Source organism: Monodon monoceros, unplaced genomic scaffold (genome assembly GCF_005190385.1).
Source record: "Monodon monoceros isolate NGI ecotype Baffin Bay Population unplaced genomic scaffold, NGI_Narwhal_1 Super_Scaffold_3, whole genome shotgun sequence".
Lineage (NCBI taxonomy): Eukaryota > Metazoa > Chordata > Mammalia > Artiodactyla > Monodontidae > Monodon > Monodon monoceros.
Window position 1 is genome coordinate 75,091,974 of NW_021703780.1, and position 27,413 is coordinate 75,119,386.

Below are 27,413 nucleotides of genomic sequence, written 5' to 3' on the forward strand. Positions count from 1 at the left end.
AAAGAAGGACTAATGATGTTATAATTGATAATCATGGCCTTCTGGTCAGAAACGAGGGGCATTCTCCCGGATTTAGTGCACATGACTGCTGCCGAACACTGATTATAAATTTCATTAATTTAAACAAATGCTTTCCATATAGGTTAAGAGAGCCATGTTTATGTCTGACTAATGTTGTGGGAAAATATTCTTTGAAGTGGATTTCTTGGGCAAAAGTCAATGGATATCCAGAGCCTGTGCTCCGCAACGGGAGAGGCCACAACAGTGAGAGGCCTGCGTACCGCAAAAAAAAAAAAAAAAAAAAAGTCTATGGATGTTTCGAAAGATGTTTACATAAACAAAAGGTGTGTGTTTTGCAAATACATATGTATTTGTATATATTAAAATGCCTTTGGGCTTCCCTGGTGGCTCAGTGGTTGAGAGTCCGCCTGCCGATGCAGGGGACACGGGTTCGTGCCCCGGTCCGGGAGGATCCCGTATGCCGCGGAGCGGCTGGGCCCGTGAGCCGTGGCCGCCGAGCCTGCGCGTCTGGAGCCTGTGCTCCGCAACGGGAGAGGCCACAACAGTGAGGGGCCCGCATACCGGAAAAAAAAAAAAAAAAAAAAAGGCTTTTAGATTTTTCTCTAGTGAGCATGTCAAAGAAGTATTTCAAATAATAAAAATCAATATAATATCATGATCTTCTGTTGCAAATATATATGTTAATGTATCAAGCGTGCCTTGTTAAGTTGAATTTGATTGAGGAGAAATTCTGCCACAATGGCACCTTATTCTTCCATGAAATAATTGTTTCTGGCATAAAGCTAAATGGTTGATGCCATTTTGATCTTAAGCAAGTACTACATTTAGCTAATAAAATGGCCTGAACCATTAAATGTAAAAAAAATGTTACTTTATCAAACATTTGCAGTTGTGGTTTTCAGGATAATCATGGTGGGTATTTAACTTCTTTTTCGTTTTATTCTGCTTTTCATAATCATTTCCCTTGTTGAATGGTCTTCCCAGCTGTGTTTCAGAGCTATGTTGTATTCCACCAAGTGAGTACAGCCTCTCATTTTTGGGACAGGAAGTTTGTTCTTCCTTTTTGACATTATCTGTGTGCGTAACCCTCTTCCTTTACTAAATTGGGTTTTCTTAGGTTCTTAGATGCCCACATATAGACTCACTTGGTTTAAATGTGAAAACTGTTAAAGTATTAAATACGTATTGTGAGAATTCTCTCCAAAGTATTTGTGCTACATTGTGGTACCTCTGGCATTGTCTGAGGGTATGTCTACCCTTATACTCTAATCAGTGGTAGTTTCTTGTGTGAGAAGATCTGTTTGATAAAGATCCTGAACATGGTAAAATCAAGGTGCTACCATTTTTGAGTTGCCTTTGGGCTGTTCATTTAAGCCCTCTCAACTTTACTTTCCTTACCTGTTGAATGGGAGGTGAGGGAGGACAGGGTGAAGGATGATGATGTGGTGGTACTTCCTGGGATCGATGGTGCTATTTCAGGGGATTATACAAAGCAAATGTATGGTCACAAAATTAGTCCACTTTAAAGAACATTTGTAGGGTAATTAGTCTCATAACCAACCCTCTTTTAAACCCTTAAGTTCTGAGACTTGGTGTCTGTTCTCCACACATTTATTGAAAAGTAGATGTCATGTATGATTAAAACTAAGGGTACAAATGAGTTATAGATTCACCGGAATTTGTACTCCCACTCCATGTGACTTAACTTCTTCGTGTATCAGTTTCCACGTCTATATAATGGGAATGTAATACTGTATTTGACACAGGACGAGATGAGGAATAAAACGAAATATTACAGACCAGTTGCCTGGTTCAGTGAATGGTTCATTTGTGGTCGGTAGCCACATAGTATAACTACTATGGCAGTAGTTATAGGCACAAGAATGTGTTTGCCATTAGGGCAGAGAACCCTGTCCCTCCACAGAGTTCCGTGTACCCTGGACGCAGAGCTCAGTAAAAATGAGCCCTGGGGAAAAAAAAAAAAAAACCCAAAAACCAAAACGAACACCCTGAATGGATATTTGCATCAATTAATGCATAATGGGGACAGTAAATGATTATCACTGTGTTGTGAGTGAATTAATTATTCTTCTTGGGGAATTTTAATTAAATCCATGAAATAAAAAATAAAAGTTGGGCACACAGGAGTCCAGTACTGAATTGTGTGATTCAAGTTATCTTCCTCAGAAAAAGGATTGAAGAGATGGGGAAGGCTTCATTTAGAGGGGCAGGACGTGGGTAAATTGGCTAGGGGAAGGTGATCGGGGAATACAGTGAGGAGGTGAGGTGAGCCTGGGCTTTGCAAACTACAGCGTTTAGAATGATTTTTTCACGAATACACTGCAGGCTCAGTGTCTTTCATTTCCTCCACCTTGCCTGTGCTGTGTGGACCCTGGTGAGCACATCTGGCCATTCAAGACGAAAACGTGTGGCATCTTCTACGTGCACATGGCCAACCTGGGGAGCAAAGCACCTGGCCCAGCATGCCTCATGGCTGTGATGGGGGAGGAGAGAGAACATTTTTCTCCTTGGAAAGCTGCAGTTGGGAGATGGCGCTTTCCCATGTGCCTTCTCTGTTATATATGTAGGATAGATTTATTTACATGGGTGTGCAAATTAATATGAAACCAGTGAGGTTGTTTTTGAGATTATATTTCAAAGTAAGCATGGCATACTTTTGAGGCTTGTCTATCTCTGGCCATAGATAGATTCCTGTCGTTTCTTTTTAGCGTGGATAATTGTTCATTTGACTTTAGTTGTAAATTTCTTAAGCAAGTTAATGAAATGCCGAATTGCCACCGTTTTTTTGAACTGTGTGAAGTATATCTCCCAGTTGCATGTGTTTAGAATGTCAATTCAAGTTAATTTGATTCACTAGCATAGGGTATCTGGGTGACTTTGGGGGTGGTGTTGAGAAACTCTATCTCCCATGAGGAAAAGGAAAGAATGATTTGAACTCCTTTGTAGCCTCTTGACTTCTGTTTGTGTTTTTGAGTTAGTGAGAAGACCATACTTAAGGAGTTTTCCTTGTTTTAAAAAATTACCAATGAAGAAATGCAGCAAACGGAGAGGAACATTCTGTTTAAAGAGGCCTGAAGAAAACACAGTTGCCTTATTTTCATATTTGGTGTTAATGTTTGCTACTTTATTGAAGTTAATTTAATAGATTCGTCTGCTTCAAATAATAAGTAATACTCGAAAAGACAGACACCCAATGTGTTTTGCTTGGAAATTTTAGTTGTTAATGTGTAACAAATTATCCATAAATATGCAAGGGAAAAAACACCTTTGGGATTAGAAGGAGTTGCTTGACATAATTAATAAAGGTAGATTAGTAATGGTGTCTTAATTGTGATTTTTTTTTTTAAGGTGGATGTTCAGAATTTATTCTGAACTCTCCCTGAAAACTCTAGTGTCAGAATCTGCATCTTAAAGTCATATTTAATTCTTGGCTTTGAACTTGGTAGGACCGCGATGGCAGGTTAGGAAGAAAACACTCAGTAAAGGAACTTGAGCCACGTTAGCACAAGTATGGGCAGTTATACCTGCCACTTATGCTAAATCTCCTGAAATATTCTAAAACCCTAAGGTTAACAGTGCCATAATGATTAACTTTTTATTTATCTTCTGTCCTGTCATTGGTTCACTAAACTGTCAAGGTGGCTTGAATATTAGTGAATGGTAGTTTCAAGGAGCACTTGGTTTCCAAAAGTGAAGGTTGCTAATTGTAGGCTCCCAATCACAGAAGGACATAGCTGGCCATATCCAAGCAAAAGACAGTTGAGGAAACTGATCCCATTGGGACTCTATCCAGCCATTCAGTGGAGAAAATCTTTTTCCCATTTGGTAGAGGTAATGTTAGGAACTTAATGTTGGTAAATTGATTCCCTGTGTATGTTATCCATGTTTCTGGTTAAAGACCAGGATTCAAATTCTACTCATCTTATTTCCATTGATTTCAGTGTGCTGGGTACTGTGTATGAACTAAAAAAATTTTTTTTGCATTTTGAGATGAAAGGAAATTGTAGATTGTTGAGTACCAGTAGTGCATGAACAAGTTACTTCATAAACCATGTTTCTAGAAGTTTGACTGCATTGTATGACAAGGGAGGAGGTGTAACGTAGATTTCCAGTTAAAAATTCCTCTCCAGATCATTTGATGTAATGGAAGTGGTCTGAAACTGAACTGTGCTGTTGGTTGTACAACTCTATAAATTTACTAAAAAAAATCATTGAATTCTATACTTGAAATAGTTGAATGTAAGCATATTTGTTATACCTCAATAAAGTTGTTTAAAAACCCTCTCTATTTTAAACTAAGAATACATTGTTGTTTATATTTCTTAGAATATTTACTGATCTGTGTATATATAGCAATGCACATAACAGGTGGGTCCCTGTCCTTACAGGGTTCACATTTCACTGGAAACGGTGAGTAGACAAGAGACAATAAATAAAACAAAATAAGTATGTTAAAATATTGGAAGGTGAGTGCTATGGAGGAAAAAGTAAAATGAGGAAGAAAGCACATTGGGATGAAGGGTGCAATTTGAGTGGCAGAGCAGGGCGTTGAAAAACTGACATGTGAGTGCCTATCTCAAGGAGGTGAGGGGTTACTTGTTACCCTAGATAGGACAACAGGAAAATGCTTGACATGTTCAAGGGATAGCCAGGTGGCCCATGTGGCTTACATAGAGGGATCAATGCGGAGAGAAGTAGGATCTGAACAGGGAGGTAATTGGGGGCGGGGTGGTGGGAGCAGATATGTTGAGCCTTGTAGACTATTTTCCCGGTCTTTGGCTTTTCCTCTGAATGTCGAAGGGTGCTGTTGAAGGGTTTTAAGCAAGTGAGTGACGTGATCTGACTTATGTTTTAATAAGATCACTGGCTGCTGTGTTGATATTAGACTGAAGGAGGGGAAGGTGGGTCAGTGAGTCAGGATAGGAGACAGGTACAGCAATCTCTAGGAGAGGTGATGACCAGAGTGGTAGCAGGTGGAAATGGGGAAGAAGTAGTCAGATTTCTGGATCTGTTGTGAAGGTACAGGCTAGAATTTGCTGCTGAATCTGGGGAATAAGATAAAGAAGGAATGAGATATGACACCAAGGTTTTCACTCTGAGCATTGAAGGATGCCTGTAAGATGGTACAGACCATACTGTACCAAGTTCAGGACAGAAGAAAGATCTGGAACTTCAGGTTTGTACATGGAATAACTGAGATGGCTTTAAGACAAGAGTTTTGTGATCAGATGTCCCCAAGGGCCTGCAGCTTCTGCCTGAGCATCTCATGAGGGGTTGGAATCAATACCCCTTTCAGAACAGCAGCCTTCCAGGCTTGCAGGGAAGTGTTAGGCGGAGGTTACTGGCGATTCCTTTATCCAACCCCAGACCCAGAAGGAGCAGACATGCCCATTGGGGTTCAGGACCTTTTGGACTATTCAGAACCTCAGGCAAGAGAAATGTGGGTATTAAGTTTTATTCACTATTGTCTTTGATAGAGTATGAAGAGCCAGTGGAGTAGTTTGTTTGATTTCAACTTGCTATCTTGCAATTTACTTCTCTTTGGGATCTCCACCAAAGAGTGGGAACAGCCCTAGTTAGACCTATTGCAAAGGAAATACAGAATGAAATATTAAGTACGATACCTTAAGTGATGCTTAGAACCACAGTGATTTAGAGGTTTGGTCGTGTGACCCAGTAAACATGGTTAAGAGTCTGCTGCTTAAAGAAACGTCTGTCCTTTTTGAAAGTTTTTTCCCCTTATTTTTCTGATTTAGGTGTTTTGGGAGGGAGTTGGGGAGAAAATGTAATGCTAATAAATGAAAGCAACCTCTTTTGCCTAGACACTTGAAAGGTCTAAATTCCCCCTAAAAGTGGTCCCACAGTTGAGTACAAAGGCTGCAAAAAGAATGAAAGCCGATTACAGCACATTTCCTCCTCTTTGTCCAGCGTCTCCTGAAAATGATTATTTTATATTAAGCCTTTGTCTGCGTTAGCAGTTTTATCTGCAAGGAAGGGACTTCTAATCTGCTAATTAGAGAGCTTGTTTTTCACAACCAGGATCCTACTGTTTTGGAAATCACTAAACACTGTTTCTGGGATGTAAGCTCCTGAACTGAAAAATTCCTGGTAAGTCCATCAGTATGGTGGCCAGGACTTGACTTCAGCTTGCATCATTAAGGGTTGGAGTTCTAGAATCGAGAAGGAAAAAACTCATGTTCTGTCTCCTGTTTCTGTCTCCTGTCACAAGCTGTGGATCCCAACTTCAGTTTCTTATTAATCCTATTTCTTATGCATCTTGCCAAGTACAACTCTTTATTGTATTGTCTGAAAAAATAATTCGTTTCTCCTCCATTTTTTCATTAAGCATTCCATCCATATAGAAGTCCCCAAAGTAACTGTCAAATGGTGCTCTGTCTTCTTAATAATGTAGCTCGAATGTAGTCAGGAATATTTTTTTTTCTCATGGTATTATTTTTTTTCTCATGGTAATATTTTTTTTTTCCTCCTGGTTTTTTTTTCTCATGGTACTAGTGTAGTCAGGAATATTTTTTTTTCTTATGGTATTTTTTCTCATGGTATTAGTGTAGTCAGGACTATATTTTTTTTCTCATGGTATTAGTGGTACTTAATCGCCTAGTTGAAGAATTATAGGACCAACACTACACAGGCACACCTTAAGCCAAAGTTTTTTCATTTCATGAACATATTTACTGCAGTTACCTGCTCTGATGCCTTTAAAAGTGTTCTTTAAAGGGAGTTGATAATGTTTTAAAAATCTTTTATTACCTTAAATAGGGTAGACCCTCTTTAGTATACAAAGGTGTGTGATTTTTATTTAGATATTCATATAATTTTTCCGTCAGTTTTTCCTCCATCATAATCACGCAGTGTTCATGGCATTAGTCTTCTCAAGTTTAGTAGGGTAAGTCTGGGACGTTCTGTCTTTCTGTGAATGGCTGTATTTAGACAACAGCAGTTGCTTACTCGCTTCATTTTCCTGTCATTTGGGCCCCACCATGTGTTTCACACCCCACCATGTGTTTCAATAAAACACATGGTTTTACTGAAAATGTTAGCCAAGGTCGAAGCTACCAGAACGCTCTTCTCCCCAACCTAGGGCCTTGGTTGAGAGACTCCGTCCTTTGTGGAGCAGATTTATGGAACTAGACACACAATCTAAGTTGAAATTGACCTCCAGATTTGGCTAACTTCAGAACTGCCCAGAACTTTCCACCCGTTCAAATATTACTATAGCAGGATATTTAAAGAGGGGACTCTGGAGCTGTCTGAGTTTGAATCCTGGCTCCACTACTTGCTTAATGGATGGATCTAAATACCAAATAAATTAACCTTTCTAGGTGTAGCATCTTCATCCATAAAATGGGGATAGTATTGTCAGGAGCAAATAAGATAATCCATGGACGTTGATCCCTTGTCAGTGGTCGGTAAATGTTAATATGTAAAGAATCCGTGTGGGGCTTCCCTGGTGGCGCAGTGGTTGGGAGTACGCCTGCCGATGCAGGGGACGCGGGTTCGTGCCCCGGTCCGGGAAGATCCCACGTGCCGCGGAGTGGCTCGGCCCGTGAGCCGTGGCCGCTGAGCCTGCGCGTCCGGAGCCTGTGCTCCGCAACGCGAGAGGCCACAGCTGTGAGAGGCCCGCGTACCGCAAAAAAAAAAAAGAATCCGTGTGAAGTGGAGTTTAAAAGCTGCTTACTAGGGGAGTGGTCTTGAGCAGATTACCCTCTGACCTGCCTCATAATGTATAATGAGGATAATAGGGATAATAGTGAAGTTTATTACTTTGATTTCAGAATTAGGTGAGATGATTCTTGTAAAGCACAATGTCTTTAGCAACAGTATCAGCTCTTAGTACTGTTGGTGGCTGTTTTCATTGTTCTCAAAACAGTTTCCTTGATCCCACTTTTGAAGGTGCTGATATGGGAGCTCAGGAATATGGGTTTTATTTTTAATGAAGTTTTCTAGTCATCAAGTCCAGCGCTGGTCTTTGGTCCAGCATTTAAGGAACCACTGTTTCCATCATTCATGGCCGTCAGTGGGCTGCCACATCCTGCCACTTAAATCCTGAAATGAAAGTGTACATGAAATCGCTGGTATTTTTCATTATGATTTTGGTTTTCACAGTGACCACTTTCTTTGCTGTCAGTATAAATAGATCCCATCTGTAACTCTTACAATTGCATTTGTTTCTTTCCCATCAGTCATCAGTTTAGTCCCTAAAAATATAATAGTGTTTCCTAAAGTTTATGAAGATGTCCATCAGACTCCTTATTTTGATCACAAATCTGGGACAGAATGACAAACAAGAAGGCTGGCCATTTTTTCATTTTGCTGATTTGCTCCTTTTTATATTCCCCTTGTGTGCCCCGTTTATATTATGCAACCCAATGCCTGCACTTCCCGCTGTGGGTAACAAGGGCGAGGAAATTAGAGTATGTCCTGCCCTGAAAGCGCTATGTTCTGATTTTCTGCAGGGAAGTTCCTTGTTGGGTCCTTTTTTAAAGCTCTGCAGTGTGTCCAAAACATTGCAGGATTTTCAAGCACAACCGACACAGATATCTGGATTTCAGAGAGAAGCCTTGACAGGCCATCTCTTGATATTCTCAGAATTAAGATGGAGAAGTGAGTATTTGTGGTAGATTGAAAAACTCTTCCCAGGGAATTCTGGATAATGTACCACTGTAATGATAGAGAGTTCTATCTTGGGCCCTGGCCTTTTGAACATTTTTATCATCAACTTGACAAAGGAGATATATTTATTAAAGTTGCGAAATGGCATATTGCCGGGAGGCCTAGGTCTGAAATTAGATGACAAAATCAGGATCTCCCCAGCTCCTGAGAGGCAGGAATGATGGGTAAAAATTAAATAGGATGTAGTAGAGAAGCAACAGGCAGTGCAGTCAAATGGAAAAGTTGTACAGACTTTGCTTCAAATCACAGTGTCAGTGCTTGCATTCCAAGTAAGCGAGTCTCAGTTTTCCCCTTGTAATAATGGGTATATTGGTAGGTTATACGGTTTTCCTATGGGATATGACATAAAATCACAGTGAGGAACATAATGACTTCTCAGTAGTATTGGCTTTTTTTTATAGTTGTCTCATTTTTAGGTTAAAATAGAATTTCTGCTTTAATGTGGATCTGACTTAACAGTCACATGAAAAAGACGGGAGGATCTGTTTTGCCTACAGAATTCCATAATGCTTTTCTTCTCAACCTTATTTTCTCTTATCACCCGCTCCCTAAGGAGGCTTTTTAGATATTTTCCCCCTTTTCACCCCCCAGCCCTTGAAATTTTATTATCATAGATAGACTGTCCTGTCTGATTACGTACTCTATGTATGTCTGTGCTTTAAAGATGAAAATAGTAATGTGTTTTGCCCCAAAGAACAAACTTTCACCCTGCTGGGGCAGTGATCCCTGTTAGAGTGATGCCATAATGTATTAAGAACTCAGGACTTCCAGAGTCCCTCAAGAATGTACGTAGGTCAAGATCTCAGAGGTATGTGTCCAAAATTTAAAAAAAAAAAAAATTTGTTAATTACAGAAGCACTACATGTATTTGCAAAATAGATAGCTTTCTAGATCATATTAGCATCTTTTTTTTTTCATGTTTGAGTAATTTATTTGATATTCGCTACTTGTGTGTTCATTTCAACCCTCCACAGGTGTGAACGTACTGGCATCTTTTGACTCCCGCCCCAGAGGTAACCACCATTTACAGTTTAGCAAGCTTCTTCGTAATCTTTGTTTACTTTTTGTCACTGGTTTTAATTTTATTTAATCTTTTTCTTTACAAGATATGACGTAATTCCGTAGTATTTGCTCTGCAGCTAGCTTTTTCCCATTGAATGCTATCAGATACTCCTTCCTCCATTTTCAGTTTCTATGGATCTTTTAAATTTAACTTTTAAATAGGTAATGTATAAATATAGTTCAAAGGGCATAAGAGAGTAAGTAGTGAAAAATCTCCTGTTCTTATTTCCTTTTCATTTACTAGCATTGTGCTTTCTTAAATACGCTTCCAGAGGTATTTTATGTACATACAGTAAATATATGTATATCATCATGTATTTTCTCATTTTTGTAAACACAAATGGTAGCATATTATAATGTATGTTAGGTTTTTCACTAAAACATGTAACTTGGAAGTTTTACCATTTCAGCTTTAAGAGGTTTCTTTTTCTTTCTTTCCTTTCCCCCAAGTTCCACACTATTCCAGTGCATTGACTTGTCATAGTTTAGCTAACTAGCCCTTTGGTGATGGATATTTATCTCCTTTCTAATTTTGGTTACAACTGCTGTTGCTGCCATGACTAACCTTAACCTTGCATGAATGCAAGTATATCTGTAGAGTTAACAGCAGGCTCCAAGGAGTGCACATTTGCAATTTTAATATTACTACCAAATTGTCTTCCATAGAGACTGTTTCTGTTTCTTAGTGTAAATGAAGGTGCTTATTTGAATACATTTTTGTTAACAGTGTATAATCCAACATCTTGGTGTTGACAAATTTTGTAGGTGAAAGAATGCATCTCTATAATTTTAATTTGTGTTTCTCCTTCTTAGTGTGGCACAGCAACTTTTCCTGTGTCAAGGGGCCATTTGTGTTTCGTCTTTTTTTTTTGAACTGTTGGTTTATATCCGTTGACCATTTTTATGTGGGGTTTTGGGTTTATCGATTTCTAGAATCTCTTGGTATACTAAAGAACTTTCCTTTCTGTGGTATGTATTGCAAATGTTTTTGCAGATCACTTGTCTTTTGATGTTTCTTATGGTGTGTTCTGCAATCAGAAAATTAAATATTTAATGTATTTGATTTTATCAGTCTTTCTGATGTTGAGGTTTTACATGATATGAAAAAATGCTTTCCCTACTTCAGATTTCCCCACAACTGCTTCTTGCGCTTTTACTTATTTATTTTAAATATTTAAATATAGGAACTATTGGGAATTTATCCGAGAGTAGGATTATCTACTCTTGAACCATTAGATGTGGAAGTAGTTAGCAAGTCCTTACTGTTGGATATTTACATTATTGCCAGTTCTTTCATACTGTAAACAAAAGGCCAGATGGTAAATATTTTAGGTTTTTTTCTTTTTTTTTTGTCTCTTTTACAACTGTTTAACTCTGGAGTTGCAGCACGGAAACAATCATAGGTGATACATACTTGAATGCGTGTGTCTGTGTTCCAATAAAACTTCATTTACAAAAACACATGGTGGGCTGTGGGTGACCCACATGCTATAGTTGGCAAACTCTTGTTTTATAGCATGGGTTAGTCCTGTAGGTCTGGAATTGACTCAGTGGTCTGTCACTTACTATGTGAAGGCAAGTTTCCTAGCTTCTGAGCCTCAATTTCTTTATCTGAGAAATGGAGAAACTAGTATATACTTGACACGAGTTGTTGAAAGGGTCAAAGAAGATAAAATATAAGAAGCTTTCATCGCAAGCCTGGCACATTGTTGAATATCCTTCAAATGGATGATGCCTTCCTTATTGATGTCACTTTATGGCTGTATACTATTAAATGTCACTTAGTCGTTTATCGCAGAGCTGGGACTAGGGTGTCAAAAAACTCAGTAATCAAGAGGAATTATATTTTAGTGCAATATTTGTGATTGCTGGCTTTTCCTTTTGCCTCAGACTCCAGGATGACTTTGCACAGGACTGTTAACTGAATATCGTTAAAGTTTTTATATTTTGCTCATCGTAGGTTTTTGTGTTTACTTCAAACCTTGAAATACTTCATTGAGATACTATTTATTTTGATGACTGAGTTTTGGGTGAGTGCCTCACCTTAATCCTAGCCCTTTTGAGCAGATATTTGTTTATTGAGCACCTTCTGTGTACCACGTGAACCAAATAGGCAAGTATCTGACGTCTCATGGACCATATACTAGAAAGAGAAATGCACGAGGTCGAGGAAATAGAACATGGATGAGGGGACTATTTTAAATAGATAGGTTAGCAGAGACTCCTCTGATTTGATGAAATGAAGGGAGTTAGTGTTCTTTTCATCACTATCGCTTCTGCTAATTTCTCCCATTTTCTTTTTAGATCCCCTTTATTGGAAGTTCTGCACGCTGTAAATTTATTGAAATAGAAAAAAGTATAAGTTAAAGCGAACTACTCACAGTGTGTCGGAAAGACTGAATCCATCATGCTGTTTGGCTTTACCTCATAAGTGTGGCGCTTTATGTCTAGACATTTCCCCAGATAGCATTTAATAGTTAATACATTTGGGGGCATGCATTCCTCCTTTTATAGTTGTCGCAGGAAGGGTGTTAATCATCCTGTCTGTACCCTCTGAAGGGCTTCCCAGCCCCACACACCCGCTCCACCCCAGGCCCCTCAGCTGTTGAGTGAGCGCCTCATAAAACGGTTTTAAATTTCTTGTTCTTTTCCTCTCAGCCCTGAGGTCAGGGGGTTGGCCTGTACCCTCGTATTCCTTGCAAACACCAAACTCCTGAATTCTGTCTGGGAATTTTTCCCTTTTTTCTACTTGTGATTGGGATGTCTCCTGAGCTGACGCAGGTTATATTCCAACAGCCCTTTGTGGGGCGTGGTGCCGACAATAGCAATGGTGTGAAAAAGGCCTCCTACTCAAAGACAGGAAGTCCCAGCATTGTCTGAACCAGACTGAACTAGGCCCTAACTGTCTGCTTTGTTTCCCTCCTGGAGATGCAACTCTGACCTTTGGGAATGTTGCATCATCACCTCGGCAAGTCTTCCGTGTGTAGTAACTTGTGTTGTGGCTTGCTTCTGAGGCAGAAGACTTCAGCGAGAGGCCACTGTTCCCATTAAGACTTTCAGGGGTTCCTGTCCTGTGACCTCTGCGTTACCAAGGGTGTAAATTTACAGCCAGGGATTTCAGGGCCCGTTCCCTCCCCTCTTGTCTAAATGAGATCTTTAAACCCTTACCCAAGTCTGTCCTCTCCTCTAGGGAAAGAGGAAAGGAAGGAAGGGGAATCAGTAGATGTTATCCTTATATATTCCATCAGTATGCGTTCCTGATTTTTATCTTTGTAATTTGACATTTTCGTCTTAGTGATGCATGTAGAAAGCATTGAATGATTTAACTGTTGGTATTTTCAAACTAACATTCTATATTTTTGGGTCACAAATAGCAGAAAGCCTACTCAAGCTGTTTTGAATACAAAGACACTTAAAATTCAGAAGTCTAGAGCTAAAATTTGAATTTCAGCATTTGTTTGGTCAGGTCCTACCCCCCCCCCCCCCCCCCCCCCCCGCCTCCCCAATCCCCCGCACACACCTTTTTCCTTGTCAGCTTTGGTCTCCAGCTGATTCCCTCTTGGTTCCAAGTCAGTCCTTTCCCTGCCTCCTCTTCATTCCCATTCAGGGAAGACGGTAGGTTCTTCCTTCAGCCTCTGAACAAAAGTCTGGAGCCTGCTTTTGAGTAGTATCAACCTAAACCATTCCCATTGACCAGAGAAATCCCCCGTGCTCATTGGCTTAGTCCTGGATTAACACCCCTTCCTGAGTCAGTCTCTTGTGAAGGAGGATGGGATTAAACAGCCAGACGACGAATCAGGTGCTATTTCTGGAACCAGGAGCAGGGTCACACCATCCAGAATTTAGGGTTCGCTTGTGGTTCCCAGAGGAAAGTATAGATACCCATGTTTATTCAGCACTATTAGTATGTGCCGAGTGCTGGCGGATGTGCTCTGTATGTGATAATTTCTTTAATCCTCACCGCATCCTTTTGGTTACTCTCACGAATGTATCTAATGAGGGCGAATGTTAGCTAGAATATTAACAAAATTTAACATGCCTGTTTGATTCTTCCAGGTGTTACAGGAAGTATTCTTGTAGTATTTAGAACTCTTTGGAATTTTAAAAGTGATCTGATATAATCTGATAATTTGTGTGTAAGGAAATTGAATCATTATAAGACTTGACCACTGCCACTTTCAGCTCCACTTTTTAGAGTTGAAACTGGAATGAAAAGAGCAAATTCGTGACATGGCCGTCCCCATGGCCCCTCTGGCACTGTTGACAGACATTGGTCGTTGGTCTTGTCTTTATTCATAAGTAATCATACAATCATATGGAGCTAATGTGTGAGTTAAAGCTCATTTGCCACCCTTGAACTAGAACTTGAGTGGCTGGTCTCCTTACCGAGTACTTTTTCCACTATGCCATGTGACCTTCTCATCCCTGGATGACTGTTTATATTGTCTTACGGGGACAGTCAGAATTCTGAAAGAAAAGATCTTTGTCATATGATGAGTGATGATTGCTTGAAGACGTACTTGACTTGAAGGTTGAAGACTTCAGGTCCAGAACCAACTTACCTACAGTTTATAAACACTTGAGATGTTTGGCATTGGACGGTAAAAATTGTGACTTTTTTGTTGATTGCTCAGATGCCTTCTTTAAGCAATTTTATGTGGTATTTACAAGAAACAAAAATAAAGTTGGCCCAACTTTAAACAATATTAGTTAGATTTTAAGTGGATAAACCATCCCAGTCAGTAGTAAAAAGTTTGCTTGCATGGTTGGATGTGGGTGGATTGCGCTTGAAAGGTAACAGTTTTTAATCCGAGCTGCGTGCAGACATGCAGAGTTACAGCCGTTTTCTTGGAAAGACCTTTAGAATCTTCTCGTCTGTGAATTACATTTATGCTCATGGTGCGTGCTTTTCTACTGTCATCTCACACACCCATGCAGACATCACTAGTCAAGTCAGTCGAGTCAGTCAGTCCGTCCTTATGAGCCTCTACTCAGCCTGGAGGCCTGTGGCTTAGAACTCCCCGGTAATCATGATTGGCATCTCCACTCTTTGTAATACCCTCACTTTTTAGAATAGTAAAATAGGCTTCAGAGAGACCTTCAGGATAAGGATTAGAATCTGGGACCTGTAATGTAGAGATTCATGCTGTTCCACACTTTACTTGAGATTAATTTTAAACATCTAGTCCTAAAATAGAGGTTCTGGGAAGTTAAACAAATAACACTTGGTATTAAAAAATGAGTAAAGTAGTGCCCATTTCTGGTGTTACTGTCTGATATTATTTCTTGTATTGTGGTTAGATATTGATAGTTACCTTAAAACACATCATTGATGTGAAATGGAGGAATGAAGTTTTTATACCTAAAATTTAAAAACAAAATATTTGCCGAGCTATTTTATTTGTAAGGTAAATTCATGTTTTCTTAACTGGCTTAAAAATTTGAAAATTCCTATTAATAACACTAAACAAATTCATACTTATACATGAATAAAATGAAAACAGTGGAGATCAGCAATATGAATGCTTTTTGAAAAGCACATTTTCCATTTTTCATATATACAACAATAAACACACAAAAGGTAATTAGCTACCAGGAGTAGAAAATGCAAAAAAGAATTGTAAGTTAAGTCCCATAACGCTTTTTAATTAAAAAATGGAATAGTTTAAGATGTGTTTTAGATTTGGGAGAAAGAGCATTAATTATAATGTTAGGTTAAAAAATGAATACACTTATTTTTGGATTGTTGCTGTTGGTTAAAAGTAGACACGAAGATGCAGGGTAATCACGCTGGATCCAGGTAATGTTTTTAATATAAATTCCTTGAGGGAGGCATTAATAAGCATATTTGACTAGAAGCAGCACATAACATGTATATCAGTTTTGTTTTTAATTAGATTTAGACAGAATTCATTATTTTTAATGGCTTTTCATTAGTGAATAGAAACCATTATGTGGATATATTATGGTAAAATAAATTCAAGGTGTATGCTTGTTTTCTCCAAAGAACCTCTTATGTATTTAAAGAAACCATTGTTTGGAATACAAATCATAGACATTTGAAATTCCTTGCTTTTAGACAAAAGTATGATTTATATGCTTTAAAGATAGCAATTTTTTTTTTTTTTTTGGCTGTGTTGGGTCTTCGTTGCTGTGCGCGGGCTTTCTCTAGTTGCGGCGAACGGGGGCTACTCTTCGTTGCAGTGCGGAGGCTTCTCATTGCGGTGACTTCTCTTGTTGCGGAGCACAGGCTCTTGGCGCGTGGGCTTCAGTAGTTGTGGCACGTGGGCTCAGTAGTTGCGGTTTTGGGGCTCTAGAGCGCAGACTCAGTAGTTGTGGTGCAGGGGCTTATTTGCTCCGCGGCATGTTGGATCTTCCCGGGCCAGGGCTCGAACCCTTGTCCCCTGCATTGGCAGGCAGGTTCTTAACCACTGCACCACCAGAGAAGCCCCCTAAAGAGAGCACTTTTATCTCTTTTTCTCAGGTCAGGTATTAATAGTGAACTACACTGAAGTGAGATGATTTACTTAAACTATAGAAAAGTCTTGTTGCTAACCAATTATATTTGCTTATCTTAGATTTTCAAGTAATATTGCTGGAGGTGGGGGGCGAGAGATTGAGATGTTTCTCTCAGATTTTTATTTGATTTTCCTTTGAACACAATAACCTAGTTTTGGTTCAGAATTTATGCATGGCAACCAAGTTCTTTGGGTTAAATTGGCCTTAAACACTGAACATCAAGCAGGATCTCAGACGTGGGCCCAGATTTACAGTATTTGCCATTATTTTCACGTGGGAAATTGTCTACCTTAAACAGGCCAGTTGGAATTAATCTCCAGTTGTGTGATTTATTCACCCTACTGTAGAAATATGTCTTCCTGGTGCTAATGTACTGAATTGTAAAATCTCAAAATGAGAAAAATACAGTGACTTGTTAATGGTACACCAAAGAGGTGGAAGTGGGTTCTTTTAATGCACAAATGAGCCATAATTTAAGCTAATAATGTTGTTCTTTAATGATAATTTTGTAAGGTGAATTTCTCCAATTTTAAAAGGTTGTTATATAACCTTAAATAATGAAATATCATTCACGAGCTTGCTATGCTTTCTTTAGGCCACCTCTCTTTTCCTTTGGCATTGCTCTGTACAGATTTCTTTCTTATCAAGAGGATATGAGAACAACCCCAGCATTATCTGTAAATCAGTGCCCATCTCCTTCGTCTGTTAGGCCATAGACCTACCCTCAAGTATATAATAGTAAAGCCAGTAAAATCCGGATATTAAAATGTAACCCACTTGGGACTTCCCTGTTGGCGCAGTGGTTAAGATTCCGCACTCCCAATGCAGGGGGCCCGGGTTCAATACCTGGTCAGGGAACTAGATCCCACATGCCGCATCTAAGGAGCCCGCCTGCTGCAACTAAGACCTAGTGCAACCAAATAAATAAATAAATAAATATTTAAAAAAATATATGACCCACTTAACAAAACTTAGATTTTATTTGGCATCTGTGAGTTTCATAAATATGTCTTCCTCTTTCTTTCAACCTTTATTCAGAGCTCATGGGTTTTCTCACTAATTTCCATGTTTGGTTCCATCATTCAGTCTCAGATACCGCATTGCATTTTCTGTCTCGGCTCCTAAATCTTCTTCGGTCTGAGACAGTTTTTTATAGTGTTTCCTTGTTTGTCATGACCTCAACGTTTTTGGGGAATATTGGCCAAGTATCTTACAGAATGTTCCTCAGTTTGGGTTTGTCTGATGTTTTCCTGGTGATTGGGATTATGGATTTTTAGAAAGAATCCCACAGTGGTAATGCACCCTTCTTATCACATCCTATCAGGATGTGCATGATAATCCATGATATCGAAGGTGAGGTTGACCTTCATCACTTGGCTATATATAGGTCAGGCTTCTCCACTGGGAAGTTGCCTTTTTCCTCTTTATTTTTACTTCATTTTTGGGAAGCTAGTCCCTAAATGTGGTGGGTGCTAGGATTAAACTTCACCTCCTAAAGGGCTCACCTGTACTTTTGATTCTTGTCCTCTGCCCACATGGGAAACACTTGGACCTAGTAAATTTCTCTGCACTTCAGGGAATGACTCCCTTCAAGTGTCACCTTCTCTGGAAGGTGTGTCCTCAGGGAGGTGAGGGCCCCTCCTCTCTCTTTTGGTACCGCAGAATGCCTGCTTCCACCTGCCTTAGTCATTGGTTGGACTGTAGTGTTGTCTCCTCCATTATATAGTCAGATTCTGGAGGGGTTGCTGCACATTTTGTAACATAATAACAGTGACAATAATCACAGCAGCCACCACTTACTGAGTTTCTGTTGTTTGATACTGTTCTAGGTACTTTATGTGGATTATCTCATCTAATCCTCATAACCACCCTTTGACAGTGACACCACTGATTTTCCGCATTGTACAGATGAGAAGACAGAGCCATAGGCAGCTTAAGTTGCCCAAGGGAACTGTGGGAGCTCTGCCGCCTGGCCACCATTTCTTAGCACTGAGGCGCTGGTACTGAGCAGGTGTTGAGTCAATATTGAAGTGACTGTGGTGGTGAATTTATGCACAAGACTAATTTTCCTTCTTGATTGACCTTCTTTGATTAGAGAGCTCTGTTAAAGCTTCGGAAAAATAAGAGAGTCTTAAAAATAATCGTGTTTCCCCAAAGGCTTTTGAAAGCGAAGTTCTATCATACTCCTTTCTTTTAAAAACCATAATTGCCTTTGGTGGGCTTGTTAAATTTGCACACAGATTCTGTCATGTGCATGGATCGATCCTATCTTTGCAGTTTATATTACTTTATCACTGTTCAGATTAATGTAACATAATAATGATGAAAGAAAGGAGTATTTACTTCTGAAGTTGACATCCTTAGTCTTGAGACCAGGAAATGAGAAAGACTTTGGAAGAAGTCAGCAGATAGAAGTGTAAAATTAAAACCAAAGTAATGCACAGAAAACATGTTGTAGTGTCATTAGAAGACAGAACTGTGGAAGACTCTTTAATCTCATCTTCCAATTCATGTATTTGTGCCAAAAATATGTATACTAGGAACTCAGTGTCTGTAGGGTTCTGTGCTAGACATTGGAATAGACTTGAACAAGACTGGGAAGGAGCCTGTTCTCATAGAGTAATGAGCTGGTAGGGAAGCCAGACACTAAGGAGTAAACGATAAATTACATTTGTGATAAAATGTCCATAGGAAAATAAGAACCCATTGCCGCGATAGTACAGAACCCAGTGCATCTCTCACAGTGCATCTCCCTGACAAGGGGATATTTTACACTGAGGTCAAGGAATTCCTTGACCTTGAAATTCCTTCAGCCAGGAATTTCAGATGCATTCACTGAATGCATTAAAAAGAAAATATTTTTCATTCTAGATTGAAAGAGAATCAGTGCTAGTTCCCTTGGTACTAATATGTTGGCGGTATGTCTCCATCAAGATCTCATTCCTGGGGACTTCCCTGGTGGTCCAGTGGTTAAGAATCTGCCTTCCAATGCAGGGGATGCGGGCTCGATTCCTGGTCGGGGAACTAAGATCCCACGTGCCTCGGGACAACTAAGCCCGTGCGCCACAACTAATGAGCCCATGTTCCACAACGAAAGATCCTGCATGCCTCAATGAAGATCCCACGTGCAACAACTGAGACCCGATGCAGCCAAAAATAAATAAAATAAATAAATACTAAAATAAATCTTAAAAAAATAAAAGATCTCATTCCTTCCAGACTGTCAACAGGTGAACGGGAAGTTACTCTTGGCAGACAAACTGCCCTGTGGTTTCTACCCCTGAGCCCCACGCCTCCCTTTTCGAGAAGGTAGCCTTGCATAGTAGGTTGCCATGTCAGAGTTACTGAGCAGGTCAAAATGGGTCCAGATGCCAAAATGCAAGTATTCTAAGAAAGAGTTGCTAAGAGGGCGCTAAAATGCACATGACTTTCTCTTCTTATTTTAGATGGATAATGTCAGACCTGAGAGAGGAAGGCTTCTTGCTGATTGTTTTCCCTCCTTCAAAACTAGGTTTCAGTTAACCAGTGTTTTTTTAGTGTCATGTTTTTAACTTAAAGGCATTTATTCAAAGTTCTGAAAAACAAAGCTTTCAATGCTATGAGACTTGTGCGACTGAAAATGATTAATGGTATAGTTCTCAGTCCTTTATCAAGTGTCTTAACACTGGAGAGATTTATACAGTGTGGAATGGCAGTGGCGCTTCAGTGTGAGAATAGGTAATCAATACCTGCAAGCTTAGAAAAAGTGTTCTGTTTCCACCACTAATGACATAGAGGTTTTTGCAAGGCAAGGGTGTCTGGAGCATGAAGCACTCCAGAGAAGAATTAATTTAAAATCTGAAGTGCAAGATCAGTTTCAATTAAAATTGCACTTGAACGTAGATTGGGTAGAGGTGTGAAAGCAAGCATGTAGTCGGCTTAAATCTTCAGACTGTTACCAGTGAATAAATGAATCTCACTGGTATGAACCCTGATTATATTTTTATAGAGGGCTAAATTATATTTCACCCGTGTCTGGCAGGTTATAAGAAATAATATGAATGGCAAGTACTTATCAGAGCTTAAAGAGTATTTTTTTTAATCAGTAGGATAACTACCAGGTGTCTATGTGTTTTTACAAATGATGGCTTGCATTCTTATTTCTTTGGAGTCATATGTGTTTGGATTGATTTTTACCATGCATTTTTTTCCATTGAGTGCAATTTTGTTGTAGTACTGAGTTTCTGAAAGGCGTTTTACACACACACACACACACACACACACACACACACACCATTAAAACGTTAGTTTCCATAATTTAAACATACAGGCCCAGTTGTAGCTAGCCAGAATTTACATTATGGTCAGCTATCAGATATGTCAACAAGCACTTTATTCCATTTTTCAATGGATCCTTTTGGCATCTGTAAGAAGATTTAGAGCAGACAGGATAATTGGAGCCTTCTGTCCCCTTTCCCCTCCTTTTTTTCTTCAAATATATTGATGCAAGATGAAAATAAAGTTTGGCTCCAACATATGCAAATGCACACTCTGTTCCTTAATGACTCATCTCACGCAGTCTTAGGGAATTTGACCAAGAGGTGAAATGACATGAGCGAAAAGCCCTTGACAATTCCTAATTTAGTTGGAGTCCTACAGTAAAGCAAGTGGCGATGTTAACTTTTTCTAGAAAGTGTTATGGCACTTGTAAGTGATTTTGATAAGTGCCCAGAGGTTTTGCTAAATCTTTGCCAATCAGCGAACATGTTCTTTCTGATAGTCTCTTTTATCTTACTGCATGAGATAAGGATTAGGGAAAATGACCCAGACATAGAGTGAGGCTGAGCTGCTTGCCAGATAGCAAGCATATGAATCATTTTTAGGGGAGCTTCGTCAGGTGCTCTTGCAGCCGTGAAGTTTCCATGACTGTGACTGAAAAGATTTTCTGTTGTTGCTGCTTTTTTCATGGTACCACTGTTTATATCAGCTGTGAGCTGTGTCAGACTTAGGGGCATGGGGAAATCCGTGGCCAGGGAGTGTGTGTGGTGGAGGGCTGGGCACAGGTGTGGACTTAGTAGGAGGGAGAACTATGTTAAGGTGTCCTTGTGTCTTCCATCATACAGGGCTAGGTATAGAGTGAGGCAGAAAAATATGGTTCATGGATGGGTTGCTCTCCTAAAGTCACTTTGGCCATTCATCCTCCTTTATTTGATATGTGAAGGAATTTAAAGCTAAAAAAACCTAGGAATACAAGTATATGTATATGTTTGTTTATACACACACTAAACTTTATGGATTGGGAAGCCTAAATTTTATCTTCTAAAAATTATACAGTTTACACACACTACTGTATATAAAGTAGATAATCAACAAAGACCTACTGTATAGCGCAGGGAACTCTCCTCAATATTCTATAATAACCCATATGGGAAAACAGTCTGAAAAAGATAGTTATATGTATGTGTATAACTGAATCACCTTGCTGTACACCTGAAACTAGCGCAACATGGTAAACCGACTATACTCCAATATAAAATAAAAAAAAATTTAAATTATACCGTTTAGACTTATTCTATATCTGACTCTCAAAAAGAGATTTATCTTAATCTTTCTAGCAAAAGATGTTTTTTCCACCTGACTACTTCCACTTTGTCATGTCAAGAAGGTTAAAGGTAGGGTGCAGAAAAATTTCAGAGCTTGTTATCAACTTAGTAGACATCACCCCCAGACATATAATTTCTGAATAGGGCAGAGATGCAGTTGTTGTCATGTGTTTTCTCTATCTATGCCTGATTGGTGTCCATTAGGGTTATGTGTTATAGCTACATTCTCTTCCTCTTTTCCTGTAGCATATGTTCCCCCAAAAGTCTTTATTTATATGAATGCTGATTCTAGTCTGAAGGTAACTTTATACCCCCATTTCCTATGAGAGTGAGGGGTTGAGAAAGAGAAGTGATTGCCTTAATATACTTGTGTTCAAACTGGCTAAATTGAAAAATCTCACAATTAACCGTAGGAAAACCCTGCCTCATTGCCCACATCATTTGTAATGACTCTCATCCAGTGTTGTGTTACTTTTAATTTTTAATTCTTTTCCTTTTCCAGTTCAAAAATTCCTAGGAACCTAGGAGAAACTTGTGTTTAGTGTACTGTTCACGATAGCAGAACATAGTAAATTGATTAAGGTGTTTTCTTGTGAATAAATGCTCTGTTTATTTTAGGAAAATTATTTAAAAATTTTTTAAAACTGTGAACAACTCTGACGGCCCTTCTGCTCAACTCCCTTAATCTGATTACGGATAAAGTTAGCAAATGTTTGATTACAAATCAAGAAGCAAAACTATCTTAAGTAACTTTTTTCTCAAATTTTCTTGCCCTGTCAAGCAAATGGCTTGGATTGATAGTCTTCCAATGCACCGACATCTTTAGGGTGGGGACATGTAGAAAATGTTAACCTTGGGAGATGCAGTGCTTGACTTTCGTGCATCATACTCATTTTATCCCTGACCCTTGAACCATAAGGATTGAAGTCTTGTTTTCTTTTAACAGGTGCCTACGGTCCTGAGCACTGGGTCACGTCTAGTGTCAGCTGTGGGGGCCATCACCAGTCACCTATAGACATTTCAGACCAGGACGCACGTGTGGGTGAAGAGTACCAGGACCTGCAACTTGATGGCTTTGACAATGAGTCTTCCAACAAAACCTGGATGAAAAACACAGGGAAAACAGGTAGACTGTGTCTTCTTTACTTGTCTGTGGAACAATATGAAATGTTTCTGGGTCTCTGGTCTTTACCGTAACCACGAGTTGCTCCTTTAGTAGTGTATGTTGCTACAGAGAACGTACAGCTGAGTGAGAGCTTTGGAATTGGCCCTTGGTTTGAGAACTGACCACTTGCTTTACTAGCTGTGTGATTTGGGACAAACTACCTAATCACTTTGTGCTTTAAATTTTTTTTTTAATATGATAGGATAAAAATTAAAAATATATATATAGATAACGAAATTGTATCAGTCTCATAGGGTTATAAGGATTAAATGGGTCAGTCCATGTAAAGGATACAGCATGAACTTTTAGAAATCTGTTTTACTATAGTGGCCACTAGCCATATGTGGCTATATTCAAATTTAAATTTTAATTGATTAAAAGTAAGTAAGATTAAAATTCGCTCCCTCAGTTTTACTAGCCACGTATCGTTTTCTTTTCCGCTTTCTCAGGTTGTGTGTTTGCAGGGTTTGACGGAGAGGAGACCCACATTGAGATCTTTGGATTTTTCTGGGGTGTGGGTGAGGGTCACCTCTATTTATTTTTCCAGCTTTATTAAGATATAATTCATGTATAACATTTTGCCATTTCATTTTATTGGTTGTTTCTTTTGCGGTGCCCAGCTTTTGAGTTTGGTGAGTCTCATCTGTTTTTACTTTTGTTGCTTGTGCTTTTAGTGTCATATCCAAATTATCATTGCCATGGCCAATGCCAAGGAGCTTTTCCCCTATGTTTTCTTCTAGGAGCTTAATAGTTTCAGGTCTTAGATTTTAAGTCTTTAATCCATTTCAAATTAATTTTTCTGAGGGATGTAAGGTAGTGGTCCGACTTCATTCTTTGAACGTGGATGTTGCATTTTTCCAGCACCATTTATCGACGAGACTATCTTTTTCCCATTGAGTATTCTTGCCTCCTTTGTCAAATATTAGTTGACCGAATATGCATGGGTTTGTTTCTGGGCTCTAGATTCTATTCCACTGGTTGATGTGTTTATTTTTGTGCCAGTTCCATACTGTCTTGATTACCATAGCTTTGTAGTACAATTTGAAATCAGGAAGTGTAACACTTCCAGCTCTGTTCTCCTTTCAAAGGATGGCTTTGGTTTTTCAGGGTCTTTTGTGGTTCCATAGGAATTTTAGGATTGTTTTGACTATTTCTGTGAAAAATACCATTGGAATTTTGATAAGGATTTCATTGAATCTATAGATCACTTTGAGTAGTATTGGTATTAGCCACATTTCAAGTGTTCAGTAACATATGGCTAGTGGCTATCATATCAGGCAGCAAAGATAGAGAACATTCTATCATTACAGAAAGTTCTATTGGACAGCACTGTGCCAAATGCATAAATGAAAATAAAATCCTTATCTTCCTTGAGAGTTTGCTTTGTTAATATTAGTTATTATATTAGAATACAGATGAACACCATCTTATCCCTTTGTGTATCAGACCAGCAGTTTCACCCCCCTGCTTCCCTTTACCTACCTCACCTGTCACTTGGGGTCCACAAATATGAAATACCACATTTTCAACATTGCTAGTGCAAAAGCTCCTTCCCTCTTAATCACTATTATGCAAATAGCAGTTATAGATCATTGATGGAAGTAGCAGGAATGCCTTGCTGTGCCCCACTGTTTGGTCTGAAAATAAATCCCTAGGTGTTATATTACATTTGTGCCTAGTGCTACCTGGGATTCCGTTGGTGCTAAAGATATTTTTCTTATCTTATTTTTCAACTCTTATAACCCAACCCATTAAAACTAACTCTCCCTCTCTCTCTCTCTCTTTGAAATGATCCCTTTGTAGCCAAGGATGTCACTACAAACCACTGTTAGTAATCCCTTCAGGAGCCTTGGCTGCCTGAAGCCCTCATGCTGAGCTAAAATGACTTCATTATCTGTCCTTTGGTCCCATCCATGTTGTGGGTCATTGAGTTGCCTTTTTTTTTTTTTTTTTTTTTAACCTAACTGGCTGCACATACAACTTCGGAACTTCGGGGATCCATTTCCTGTCTCCAAACCAGCATTTGTCTGAGATTATTCATGGCCGATTGCTTTGGGTTGGCTTGATTTGTTCTTAGAATTGTTTCCCACTCACTCAGCACAGTGATTCCCAGCTTTGGGCTCTTTTTCATAATGTCCCCACAAACGGTTCTTTGGGCCTTATAGCAGCTACCTTCTCCTGTACCTTGATTCATCCATTTGAGCAGCTGCTCAGGACAGACTTGTGTACCAGTGATATTATCTGTACACAACTTTTCACCCCCACCTCTCTACTCCCCCAGTATAGATGGTGTGCTTGTTGTTACCATTCAGAATTTCTCTACCGGTGGCCCTGCTTTATATTTCAAATGTGAGTGTCCTTTGGAAACCTGTGATGGGAATATTACTCTGCAGACGATCTGAATGTGGTGGATGGAAGATTTGCCACGCTGGGGTAATCGGATTTTGCTGTCGAGTGCTACCTTGGTGCCACATTCCAGAAGCCTGCCAAAGGCAATTCGCTGGGCTCTCTGATATGGTTTTCTACTTGACTTGCAACGCTTGACAGCCTTCTGCAAAGATAACACGTTTCAGTGACAGCTTTCAACTTGGTATCTCCAATGACACGTTTTAGATGAGTGTAGGGTTCGCTCAGTGCAAGTTGATTCATGACCTTGGTCTTCCAGAAGCTGATTATCAATCTCTGTCACTCTGCTGTCTTCCCAGAGTGATCCCCAAGTTGTTGCCTGTCTATGGGTGCATGCGCCTGACTTTGGAGCACAGCCATCCAAATATGAACGCATCTGTCTCTGAAATTTCAGAAGAAGCATGGCTTTCTGAGAAGCAGAAATAAATCCTCGTGACTTCTCAAACTGTACTTATGACTACAAAATTTATGACATCATACTAGGCGGGCCAGTATCTCATAAATAATCTAACATGATTCTATAGGAGTGATTTTTTAAAAGTGCCAACCATTTGTATGCAATCTTAAATGTGAACATCGAATTCTTTTTCTGTTCTCTTCAAAGAGTTTCAATTTACGTTTGTCTAGAAACTTGGGTGCGAAAATCAACCTGTGTCATTGTTGTTGTTGTTATTTTAAATAAGCATGAACCTAGAAACTTCTTTATTCTGCAGTTCTTAAAATGCCAAGCGAGTTCGTAAATATTCCAGCATTTTAGAGAAATATGAGGATTCACTTGCTTTGTCAGTTATGCGCGGGTCATATAAATTGAGCTGAACACAGTATAAATACAGTGCAGGGTGCTGTGTGTCTGAATTAAAGGTGCGAGTTCATAATATCTGCAGTGAGTAGTATTGATAGGCAACTTGGATAATATCAGTTTAAAAAGACACACATATCATTGTATACTATAGTTTTGTAAGATGTGACCATTTGGGGAAACCGGATAAAGGGGACTCGGGACCTCTGTATTATTTCTTACAACTGCATGTTGATCTACAGTTATCAGAAAGATTGAAAGTTTAATTTTAAAAAAACCCCGTATGTTGTGAGCCACATAGACCGTCTTTGTTACCGTCATTCATTTCGTATCTAACTTTCATACCTAGATGCCAAAAAACGTCATTTTTATTAAATCATTAATTTTTAAGCAACACCTATTTTTCTTCCCCAAAGTCTTTTCTTGAACCTCGCACTTCTAGAAAATAAATCCAGGAAGGAATATTTATTTTTTTCTGGTAGAAATTTACAGGTCACTTATCTGTAAAATAGACCGTCATTTGCATATCAAAATATGAATTTAGACAGTTAATATTTAAGGCGGCCTGTTACATACAGACAGTAACTTTCTCGTAAAACAGTTTTAATGTTCATATCTGTCTTAACCCCCGGAGAGGGCTGTATATTTAATCTAGCATAATCAATAGAGCAATGTGGTTGTACCTAGGCCGCTTCTCGAAAGTTGTCTAAAATATCTTTATAAGACAGATAGCATCTCTCTATTTCTTCCCGAAGAGCCATGACTGTCTATTGTGCCAGTTCTCATTTGATTCCATCTAAAGTTATTTCTCCCTCTTTCATTTTTGTAGAATGAAAAGATAATGCATTCGTTAAGAACATTTCAAGATAATCTTGCTGTTCCTAGCGTTAGCTTCTAGCTAAATGATCAAAATTTAAGACTTAGATGGTGCTTCTGATATATGTTCATAAGCCACGGTCTCCTATGAGTTTTAGCTATTTGGAGGGTGTTTTTGTGTTTCTTCACTACTTTTTCTTTTACCCTCCCCCCCACACCAAGGACAGGTAGTAAATACATTTGCCATGATGGTTGTTAGTTCCATTTTCACATTTTATATTGGTTTACTATATTTTTTCTTTGCCTACATTCTTTCTTATTTGTCTGCATA

General features: G+C 39.1%; 1 protein-coding gene across 5 annotated transcripts in view; it reads left to right on the forward strand.

Annotated features, from left to right (window-relative positions):
* PTPRG (protein tyrosine phosphatase receptor type G) overlaps positions 1-27,413 on the forward strand; it is a 730,377-nt gene that overhangs the window by 396,382 nt on the left and 306,582 nt on the right. For all 5 annotated transcript variants that reach the window (XM_029242114.1, XM_029242111.1, XM_029242113.1 and 2 more), the window contains one exon: positions 22,843-23,022. In XM_029242114.1, the coding sequence (XP_029097947.1) occupies positions 22,843-23,022 (180 nt within the window). The remainder of the gene's footprint in view (positions 1-22,842; positions 23,023-27,413) is intronic.